This window comes from Schistocerca americana, chromosome 7, assembly GCF_021461395.2.
Source record: "Schistocerca americana isolate TAMUIC-IGC-003095 chromosome 7, iqSchAmer2.1, whole genome shotgun sequence".
Taxonomy (NCBI): domain Eukaryota; kingdom Metazoa; phylum Arthropoda; class Insecta; order Orthoptera; family Acrididae; genus Schistocerca; species Schistocerca americana.
Window position 1 is genome coordinate 428,271,487 of NC_060125.1, and position 12,428 is coordinate 428,283,914.

General features: G+C 43.1%; 1 protein-coding gene across 1 annotated transcript in view; it reads right to left on the minus strand.

Annotated features, from left to right (window-relative positions):
- Positions 1-803: 803 nt before the first annotated feature.
- Positions 804-12,428, minus strand: part of LOC124622983 (esterase B1-like) — a 38,605-nt gene continuing 26,980 nt past the window's right edge. Inside the window, exons 5-6 of the mRNA XM_047148772.1 lie at positions 6,974-7,179; positions 804-977 (exon numbers count right to left, since the gene is read on the minus strand). Coding sequence (XP_047004728.1) covers positions 804-977; positions 6,974-7,179 — 380 coding nt within the window. The remainder of the gene's footprint in view (positions 978-6,973; positions 7,180-12,428) is intronic.

Below are 12,428 nucleotides of genomic sequence, written 5' to 3' on the forward strand. Positions count from 1 at the left end.
CCAAATCGAAATATTAACAAATAAATATGCTGCAATATGTTATTTATATTTCATATCTTTCTGTACTGCAGTAATGACATTCAGGAGCGAGAAGGGTGTAAATAGTTAAACATATGTCTTTTTTATCTGTATCTTTTATTGTCAATGTAAGCTGCTAATGAATGCTCTGCGATCTTGCTCCCATATCACATTATCACATACTGGTTATACCTTATTTGTAGTGTAATGGAACTCAGAACAGACAAAAGACTACAGTCAGCAAACAAAAATGTAATGTAATCCACTCATCCATCTGATGATGACGGTTTAATTTACCTTTTACTACACTAAAGAGTCATGGTTAACAAATCACAGTCCATCATGGACAACACAACATTAACGGGAGTAAATGCTATTATAGAACAGACGTTAACAACACACATATCCATAACTACAGCCAACGATATATGTGAAAATATAGATTACGTATTTATCTAGATGTGGACATTAAAGGTACAGCAACGACGACAATGATGATTATGATATGGTGCATTGTAACGTAGCTTCTGAAACATACTATTAATAGACTTCAATCTTAAATGTCGTCGCAGACGTTGCTGTTATGGATAACAGTTTACTTTAGGCAATGAGGCAAGGAGACCAGAAAACAAGTAATTAACAGAGCCTAAAAATAATGCTCTCACAGATACCTATCTACATTCTGAGACGTGTTGTGTGTCAAGAACTATAGTTGTCATATGAATATAGCAATTTATATTGTCGGCTTTGAGATAACAGTGCGCTACATTTGTATCCAAGTTTGGCTACGTACATTCAACAATGACGCTGCCATCTGCGGAAGTGACGCCCGCCATGACGGCGACCTGGTTGTAGCGGCCGTCCCTCAGGATGTCTCCTGGAGACTCGGTGACAACCGCCGTGTCCGACTGCGGCTCAATAACGGGCGAAAAGGCGATCCCCTTGTGGGTTGGCTTCTCCTGTGGGGAGGTAACAACAGTTGCTGTTCAAGGCACGGTCGTTGTTGGAAATGGCAAATGAGAATGTCTGTAATGAAGTTTGCGATATGGACGCTTACAGTTGCACTGATCAGTTACACACTTTTATCTTCAACAGAAAACTCGATACATTCAATGAAGTTACCACACAATCCAGTAATACTTTTCACGCAACGCAACATTCTGATTTTCATTTACGTTTAAACAGATAGTGCAATGTATGTTAGAATGAGAAAACCTGTAATGAAAACTTATTTCAGACAGAAGAATGAAACAGTTAACATTTGTTATACATATTTTCATAATTTTGAAAAACGTTAGTAATGATTGTTATTATTTTGATTATTTCTACGATATTTTGGGATCATTTAAAAACATTTATTGTGCCAATTACCGAAGTATGAATTACACATAAATTTGTCGTTCCTCGTATAGAACGTTTTGTGGCAAAACACATAGCTGAGCTCTTTGTTCTTTTTGGAGTGTTTTAAGGAGTTGTTAACCAGAAAAGTATGAAGTTGATTGGCAGTGTGTGCTAAGGCAAACATTTTTATAGAAAATTCTGTGATCCAATATATTGTGTGTGAGATGATATATTCTTCAAAACAAAGTACTAAATAATAGAAATATTAAAGAGAAAAATCTTCGGAACTTATCATTTTATAATTGATGCATAACAAAATTAGCGATCCTGGATCTTTCCTCTTAAGATAGGAATCAACTTTCTGATTTACTGTGTCAATGTAAAACATCCAAAAAACTACAAAGAAGAGTCTAAGATAAGTAACAGAGAATGCTACACGTTTTGAGCCTTATAGTGCCACTCAAAAGCACTTCACCATTGTTTTGTATGTTCTCAAGGTACAACTATTTACGAAGATCACACCAATGTTTACCACTAAGATTAGCTGAACAATTTTATACGTTGCTTTTATCTTACTGCAAAAGAGTATGATAGACGCTCAAAAGCCAATGCTGAAATTTAACGAGCCTAATGTTCTTAAATGTTTTCGTAACTTCGGACTGTAAAGTATTAAGACACAAAGTAATTAAATACATTAGCTGCACGCAAGCGTTGGTTTATATCACTGGGACAAGCCGAACATTTGTGCTAGACTAGTATTCGAACACAGTTCTCTTGCTTACTAGGTAGATGTGCGTCCACTATGCTATCCGGACACACTGGTCACCACAGTTTCACGGACTACTCATGCGCGCCTCGTGTCAGACACAAATTCTCAAATTACGCCACCCGCTACTGATGTAGTGCACCTGCTCATTGACCTCATTCCTCATGGTATCGCTCTGATGCCCATAAGAGTTCGAGCTTGTTGTGCATCTTCGCTGAAGGGATCATTGGCCGCCACTATGAATCAAAACACAATAGAGTTAAAGACGTTACCTGCTAGTTGGCACTGATTTATGTCAATAAGGAAAGTTAAAAATTTGAACCGGACCACGGTCCAAACCTCAGTCTTCTACATACCAGCCAGAAGTGCTGGCCACTATATATAATTAATGTGACGATGGCCAATGATCCCTTCAGTGTCAAGCTCGAGCTCTAATGGGTCTCGGCTAGAATATTACTTGAAAAGCGTGTCTGTCCGACCTGGTGTCTCGGGTGCAGCGGCCACCTGCTGCTGCCGTTATGGTGGTGGTCGACATTTTGAGCCATACCTTGAAGGCAACGTTTCATACTTTAGTGTACGCTGGAAGAACAGCATGATAAGACTGTGATAAAAATGTGTGTGTTTCGTTTGTGTGTCGTTGGATGAGGGTATAATACACATTTTCTACAGTTATTGAGGTATTTCCACAACAGCAAAGGCAATCGGTGTTAAAAAAAAGAGAATAAATTGTGACTGCACTATCTCATTAGAAGTATTTTAACATCTACTACTGAACGTTAATGTGGGTTGTGTCGACCATTCACCATAATCACGACTTGAACTCTGCTACGGATACAATGAATTAGATATCTGCACATAGATGGAGGAACGCCAGCCCATTCTGCCTCAACGAAACCAGAGAAGGTAGTAACGTTGGACACTGGGTTCTGGAGCGAAATCCATGGTCTAACTCCTCCCTACGATGATCCACTGGGTTCAGGTCTGGACTGTGGGCAAGCTAGTCTATTTCAGGAATGTTACTGTCCACGTATCGTTGCCTCACATATGCTACTACATGGAAGGGTGCATTGCATTGTCAGCTGATACAATCATCGCCTCCAAACTGATGATTTACTCTGGGCAGTACACTGTGCTGTAGAATGTGGCCATATCCCCCAGCACTTAGCGTTTTCGTAAGAGTGAAAAGGGGATCACATCCTTAACACGAAAAATATCCCGTACTGTAACACTACATTCTCGTACTTCACTGTTCGCATACACATGGTGGCAGGTAACATTCTCCATGCATTCGTGAAACCGAAATCCTGCTATTGGATTGCCACTCGGTGTAGCGTGATCCACCACTTCAAATCATTCGCCTGCAGTCATCCACTGACCAGTGGCGTCGCTGTTTGCACCACAACAAGCGCTGATTAGTATTCACCACAGAAACGTGTTGCTTAATAGCAGCTATACGACCATTTTAACCCATTATTTTTAACTCTGTATGGGCAGTTTTTGCGCTAATTGGACTGCTGGTAGCACTTTGCTACTTTTTTATTTTTATATATATATTTTTTTAGTGCTTGAGAGAAGGGGCGGGGGCAAAGAGGGCAGGGGTCTTCTTGGGAGTCCTGGCCTTATTGTTCCATTTCCGCCCTCCCAGCGCCAAGGAAACGAGGAAAGGAAAGGGGTCTCATAGCATCTAGAGAACTTTATTGGATCAATTTCACTTATTTATAAGTATACATCTATATATATTTCCCATGTATTTATTGGGAGGTCCTTCTACCGCCACCAGAAGCTTCCGAGTCGTCTTCGCGTAATGAATCTAAGGGGGACTCCCTCTAAACCGTTTGCTCTGAGGAATAATCGTGTGCCGTGGATCATTTTTAAGTGTGCCTTCTAGTACTCAGAACTCCCCAATGGACAGGAGGATCCTCGAATAATGCGGCTAAATCGTTTGATAGTCGTGTGCGGTACAATGAATGGTGGCAGAAAGCCTCATGAGTCGTTGTCAGGTGGACCCACAAGTCCAGAGCGTTTTCAGGAGCGGCTTGCAAAATATAATACAGCACCATACCCTTCAGCCAGTTGACGGCGTTCGTTCTTGTAGTGGGAAAGTGAGTGGTATCTGGGTGTAGGTGTGTCGTCTGGCGTGACTCACTCTGGCTATCGTCGCAACAGGAGCGCCAGCATTCGTTGTACAAGATCCCAGCAGCTGACTGTCACAGCACATGTCAGGTGGTGCGCATCCGAATTGACGACGGCACAGTGCGCACACAAAGGGTCGTCGGTGAGGTGGATGGAATGGAGGCGCTGGAGTGTGGCTAATTTGCCGTTCATCACCACATACCACAGGGAACGAGCGTACGTGGGCAGGTATGGGGTGTGGACGGCTCGCCACACCCTGGTCCAGCGGACGGTTGGATGTTGTTGTTCGACGGTGTTACGGGATTGTCGTGCTTGATAGATGCGGTAGTAATCTCTCGTGCTCGGCGACCTCGTCGCCGGTAGATCCCCGGTCATGTAACTCAGTTCGACCAGAAAATCGCGGATGTGGGCAAGAGACGAAGCTATGTGGCCCACAGTGACCGGTGGACGAAGATCTCGCATGCGACGATCTGTGACCGATCCTCTGATTTCGCGCGATGTTTTACGATCACCCTCCGCAATGCTCGACGGTCCCTGTCCGTCAGTACAAGAGGTCTACATCTAAATCTACGTCTACATGACTACTCTACCACTCGAATTTAAATTCCTGGCAAAGGATCCTTAGAATCACCTTCAAACTTTGTCTCTACGAACAGCTGAATCATCCGTATGAGCTCCGACTTCTCTCGTTTTACTACAATGATAATGTCTCCCCATGTAGGTGCGCGCATACAAAATATTTGCGCATTCGGAGGAGAAATTTGGTGATTGAAAGTTCATGACAATATCGTGCCGCAACCGAAAACGCATTTGTTTTAATCATTCACACCCTAATTAGGGTATCATACCCGTGGCAGTCTCTTTACTTCTTCGCGATAATACTAAAAGAGCTGTCCTTTGAACTTTTTCGACGTTATTCGACATTCCTATCTGATGCGGATCCCACACAATGCAGCAATACTACAGAAGGGGACGGACAAGCCCAGTGTGGGCATTTTCTTTACTAGACCTGGTGCTTCTTAAGCGTTCTTCCAACAAATCGCAATATTTGGTTCGCTCTCTCCACAACATTATCCAAGTGATCGTTTCAGTTTAAGTTATTCGTAATTTTAAGGCCTAAGTATTCAGATGAATTGACAGCACTGACATTTGAGTGATTTAGCGTGTACTCGAAATTTATCGGATTTCTTTTAATGTTCATGCGGATGACTTCACATTTTCATTCTTTAGAGTAGACTGCCACTTTTCGCACTAGACAGATATCTTGTGTGTATAATTTCTATTGGTTTTGATCATCTGATGACTTTACGAGACGGTAAATGACGGGATCATCTGCAAAATCTCTAAGGGAGCTGCTGAGGTTGTATCTTAAATCATTTACGTATTTTAGGGAAAGCAGAACTCCTGTAACAGTAGCTTGGGGAAAGCCAGATATTACTTTTCTTGTACTCTATGATTTTTCCTCTGTTACTATGAACTATGACCTTTCTGGCGGGAAATCAAAAAGCCAAACGCACAACTCAGACGATACCATGTTGTTAAGCAATTTGATCAGAAGTCGCTTGTGAGGAACGGTGTCAAAAGCCTTACGAAAATCTAAAAATATAGAATGAATTTGAGATTTCCTACCGCTGGCATGTATTACTTCTTCTGGATAAAGATTTAGTTGTCTTTCACAAGAACGATATTTTTTGAATCCGTGTTAGTTGTTTGTCATCAAATAGTTTCCTTAGAGGTAATGCAAAATGGTCGAATGTAGAGTATGTTCCAAAATCCTACCGCAGATCGACGTTAGTGATATGAGTCTCTAATTTAGTAGATTACTCCAATTTCCTTTCTTGAATACTGGAGTGATTTGCGCAACTCTCCAGTCTTTAGGTACAGATCTTCCGTCGAGTGAGCGGTTGCAAATGATTGCTAAGTATGGAGCTATTGTATCAGCATTCTCGTGAAGGAACCTGACTGATACACAATCTGGATCGGAAGCCTTGCTTTTGGTAAGTAATTTAAGCTGTTAAGCTGCTTCACTACACAGAGAATACCTACTTCTACGTTTATCGTATTGGAAGTCGTTCTCGATTGGAATTATGGAATATTTACTTCGTCTTGTTTAGGGAAGGACGTCGGGAAACTGTACTCAGTAACTGTTATTTAGTGGCGCTGTTGGCACTGCCATCAGTGACATTACCATCTGCGTCCTTCTGGCTCAGTTCGGTTATACCTCCTCATTTCCACTTGACAGTCGCGTCGTCGGCAACTCTAGAAGCCTTGAAATGTCACTGACGGATTTGTTTCTCAGAAAACGTCCGATGACTGGTCTACGTTACAGGTCAATGAGTTCTCCTGAACCATCCAAGCTGGTGTCAGCGCTCCTTTACTGACAACTTAATGTCTCCTCCGCCCCCGTGCCCTATTTTGAAGTGGTGGTTCCGCTCTCGTGACATCTACTGTCAATTCCACATTAGTTATGAATGCCCAGATACTTTTACCAGATAGATATGTATTACTACACTGGAAAGTATCACAAGAGGCCAAGTGTCTATTATACGAAGATACTCAGAAAATCTTCATCAGAAATTCTGTCGCTCGAGCTGAGGTTCACCTGGTATCATCGATCAGGAGGCGCGGTGATTCTACTAACTCTCTCTGCAGAACGTCGAGAAATTGCTGCCGCAAACTGTCTAGGACTAACAAAACTGCAACAGTTCGACTGACGAAGTCTGAGAGGGCCCGGCTGTTGTCCCTCGTGAGGTCTGTGTGGTCGGCCTCCCTCAGGAAGGCAGCTATGGCGGAATCATTGGCGCCCTGCGTCTGGAAGCCGAGCGCCGCCGCCAGGCGGTACGCCTTCTCTCTGGGGCTCGGCTCCACGCTCCAGTTGCCATTCGCTACGCCGCTCTCCATGATCGCTCCACGGAACAGACCTGTAAAAATATACGGTGGTCTCATTTCGTCCAAATAATCACCCATGATCAAAAAGACTGACTTTTTGTATCTCCTCTTGTTACTGGCAGATAATACTCTGAGAAGATAAGTTATTGGATATATCTTAATTTCGTGTTGGACCTCCTTTTGACCGATGTCGTGCAGCAACTCGACGAGGCATGTGACTCAAAAAATCATTGCAAGTCCCCTGCAGTTGTTTTAAGCCATGCTGCCTCTATAGCCCTCCATAATTGCGAAAGTGTTGCCGCTGCAGGTTTTTGTACACGAACGGACCTCTCGATTACGTCCCATGAATGTTCGACTGGATTTATGTCGGACGATCTGAGTGGCAAATCACTCGCTCGAACTGTGCACAATATTCTCCAAATGAACTGTGACCCTTTGGCAAGGCGCATTGTTATCCACGTTCTAGAATGTTCTTGAAACCAATAGCGAACAACTGTGACCCGGTGGCACTGCGTATTGTCATCCATAAAAGTTTCAACGTTGTTTGTGAATGTGAGGTCGATGAGTGGGTACAAATCCTCCCCAAGCAGCCGAACATAAGCATTTCCAGTCAGTGATGGTTCAATAGGACCAGTAGACCCAGTCCATTAGATGTAAACACAGTCCACCTCATTATGGAGCCACCGCCGACTTGCACAACGCCCTTTTGCAAAAATTGGTTCCATGGGATTGAGTCGTCTGCGCCACCCGCGAACCCAACTCTTACCAATTGAAATCGGTACTCGTATGACCAGGCCACAGTTTTCCATTCGTCTAGGGTCAAACTGTTATGGCCACGAGCTCAGGTGAGGCGCTGCAGGCGATACCGTGCTGTTGACAAAGGCCATAGCTCATCAACGCCAAGTTTCGCCGCAATACCCTAACGTAAACGTTCGTTGTGCGTCTCACATTGATTTCTGCGACACTTTTTCGCATTGTTGGTTATCTGTTAGTACTGAGAACTCTACGCAGATTCCGCTAAACTCAGATTCTTTAGTGAAGCGCGACTGCCACTCCCTTATTCGTGGCGAAGGGTAATGCCTGAAAGTAGGTGCTCTCGGCACACTCTTGAGACTATGGGTCTCGGAATATCTAATTTCCTAACGATTTCCCAAGCGTCTAGCTCCAATTATTGCGTTCAAAGTCTATTAATTCCCAAAATTGGTTCAAATGGCTCTGAGCACTATGGGACTTAACATCTGTGGTCATCAGTCCCCTAGAACTTAGAACTACTTAAACCTAACTAACCTAAGGACATCACACACATCCATGCCCGAGGCAGGATTCGAACCTGCGACCGTAGCAATCACGCGGTACCGGACTGCGCGCCTAGAACCGATAGACCACCGTGGCCGGCTTATTAATTCCCATCGTGCGGCCGTAATCACCCAGTAAATCGTTTCACCCGAATCATCTGAGTACAAATGACAGCTCCGCCAATGCACTGCTCTTTGATATCTTATATACGTGATACTACTGCCATCTGAATATGTGCATATGGCTATCACATGACTTTTGTCTCTTGAGCTTATTTCCAGTATTTCACTGGCCACACGGAACTTTAAGTGAATACAAAGAATAGTAATATGTAATAGTGCAAGAGGATTAAATGCTGTTCGTATATTAGCGTGAAGAATCACTATTTGTCCAACGACATACAGATGGCACTCACAAATCCAGACCTCTTTCTGCTTCTGCACTACGTCCATCAGTGGGTCACACTCATCCACCGATAGTGTTTCCTGCCGCTAAGCTGAGCGCTAGAAACTTTGCTTCTGAATAGTCCCGGAGCAGAGGGAGAGCCATCTGCCGACAGGCAGGAGGACGATGCGCAACAGACACACTATGAATTCCGATCCTGCAATCAGACAGTTCGGTCCACTGCTTGCAGTCAGCGCAGTACAGTTGCTGCAAGTAGGTTACGGAGCACAGTTCTGTGAATTGTGTTCCGAAGACCACGTTTCAGCTTAGAGGACGCTATTTATGAAGAACTAGGGCAGACAAAAGAGCGCCTGCGTAATTGCATTCAGTCGTAGTAATTCCGTTGACTGTCAAGAGACAGTGAAAGTATTTAGATTTCACTGTATTAGGTACACGACACAAAATGGGACACACAAAACTATCACAAAAAATTAGTAAAGTTTCTGTCCTAACTCTTAACAAACGTTATTGGGTATTTTTATTGTGTTCCCACAATTCTGTTCTAGTGCCGCCTTGTAAAGCACGTGTATAATCTGACAGTACTAGCGTGCAATCTGCCACCAGTTTTACTGAACTATGGCAGCAAACAAGTTTTATGCTAGCTTGGATATTTGGACTGAATTAATAGTAATTTACAACATCCAAACTGTGTGTGGGAAGGAGGACTGTTGGTCCCCGTGTGAGCACAAATCTTTATTATTTTATTTTCATGGTCTTATTGGGACATATATAGGTTGACTCTTCCAGGAAGGTGTGTTATGGACTTCTAACAGGTTACCGCATACTCATGTAATGTCTGCCAGCGGAGTCGGAGGAGCATCTCTGTGTACGTTCTAGTTCGATAAAGGAATTTGCTGCCCTTCTTCAGATCTACACTTCATCTTACATCTGTTGTTTCCGTTATGGGTCCGAAAACGTCGCGGGATATTCAAACATCGGTCGAAAAATCGTTTTCCAGGTTGCTTTGCGCAACGTTATCTTTACAACTTGTCTACATTTACCTTCTATACACTGTGGATCCATAAATTTAAATCGCCCTTATTTTTACGACTTTAGGATATCCCCTCTGTCTTGATTTCTTGCGATTCTAATATTTCCAAATCATGATCAAATAAATTATTTATACGTAGATGTTACCTATGAGTGATTGTTTCCCAGTGCTCTGGTTGGCTGTAATGAAGTAATCGAGTAACTATCTATTACCTGCAAAAATAAAGCCATTGTACAAAGTTAACTCATTTATATCTCTGGCCGGCCGCTGTGGCCGAGCGGTTCTAGGCTCTTCAGTCTGGAACCGCGCGACCGCTACGGTCGCAGGTTCGAATCCTCCCTCTAGCATGGATGTGCGTGATGTCCTTAGGTTAGTTAGGTTTAAGTAGTTCTAAGTTCTAGGGGACTTATTACCTCAGATGTTAAGTCCCATAGTGCTCAGAACCATTTGAACCATTTTATATCTCTAATTCTGTGGTGTGAAGTCTACTACAGTTCGAAGTGGAACTATTTAGATGACACAAATAAAATATTTATACGGTTAGTACAATGTCTGGACTTTACTGACACTACAAAGTTTGATGAAGTTGTCCTTCAGATATGTATGTATGTCTAAAGAACATTTGAATCGAATTATACAGACGCTGTAAAATACAGACACTACAATAATTATCGGGAGGACGACGGTTCAATCCCGCGTCCGGCCATCCTGATTTAGGTTTTCCGTGATTTCCCTAAATCACTCCAGGCAAACGCCGGGATGGTTCCTCTGAAAGGGCACGGCCGACATCCTTCCCCATCCTTCCCTAATCCGATGAGACCGATGACCACGCTGTCTGGTCTCCTTCCCCAAAAAAACAACCAACTACAATAATTATCTATCACGCTAAAGCAAAAGCAAACTGACGAGCAAGTCATGGTCTTTCCATGTGCGGTAATCACCTTATGTGCGAGCAGTATGGGACGTTTGCATCGGTCCTGGAAACGTGCGGGCATAGCTGAAGTGATTAAGGTGACCACTCGCGACAAGCTGGAAATCAGGGTTCGAATCCAAGCCCGGCACAAATTTATATGTGTCTCCAGAAAATGGTACAGCTGAAGTATGATCGTGTTCGCAGATTGTGGATTAAGTTTCATATGAACGATTTTTCCTTGTAAGTTCAGCTACTCCTGCATCACACCAAATTCTCAGTTTACTGTACTGTTAGATCTATCAGCAACCTCAATAAGGCTCCGGATGAGATGAGCCAGTGCTAAGACACTGGACTCGCAATCGGGAGGACAGCGGTTCAGAACAATGTCCGGTTACCAGATGTTCCGTGGTTTACCTAAGTCGCCTAAGACAAATTCGAAGATAGTTCACTCGAAAAGGACACAGCCGGTTGCCTTCCCTATCTCTCCCCAGTCTCTGAATGTGCTATGTCTCCCATGATCTTTGACATTAGAGTGACACATTTCGTACAAATGACTATTCTTCCGTCCCCACAAAATCAATTCACTCGAAAACGGCTGAAACATGCAGTTGTGAAGCAAATCTATTTCAACTTTGCGGATGTACTCGTAAATTCTGGCGGCAACATAACGTCAGATTCAAATTCTACTTTGTCTCTTTTCGTAGATATTTTAATATAACAAGCCCATTTTACACTGTGATCTGCATTTCTCATTTACTCTAAGGACTGTTCCTCTAAATGGCAGTCCTTTGGTCTCCGGATCCACGAATAACTTGTAAGCTGACCGATCCACCACTTACCAACACAATTTCGTATTCTCGTCAAGCAGCGATTTGAAAACAGAATCATTTAAACTCCCACAAAACAGTGACATGGTAGTGGGGTCAATGTGTCAGCAGACTGAAGCGCTCCGCTCGTAACTCGGAAAGCGGTAATCACCAGAGTAAACAAATACGTTGAAAAGATTTTTTTAATGTATGCGATCTAATAAACCCAGCAGCGCACCAGAACAACACCAAATGGGCATAAATCCCCTCCTAGACAACAATTGGTCCCTTCACAACCATCCCACCAGAAACAACCAATTTGTTCCCTGAATTCATATATCTATGCATGCACAAAACATAAATCTCGCACCAGACTTCCGTTACTTACTCGGTATTCCACAGACAAGACTAGAGACACCAATTTGACACCAATAGTCACCGAAGACATAAACACATAAACACTGACTATAAAACGATATACTGCGTCCAGGCCCGGTAATACTGCATACCGTCGCCTTTGAGATTGTTCCATGTCCTATCACGAATCCTTGTCATTTTTTGCAGTGTCGCCTTTTACTCAGTTTGAGGAAATCAACCACAGTTCTAATTTTCCTAAAGTCTAATCATAATGACCTGTCAGCCTCACTTATGATTTTAGCAAAATATTTGAAACCATATTTACCCAACAACTCCATCAACACAGAGCAACACAGCACCTAAAACCCATATGGCCTACGACGATCAAGTACTTCACTAACAGAACTCATCTGCCGACTAATTAAATGAAAATCCTCAACGTTTCTTTTCCTTGACGTCCAAAAATTCTCTGAC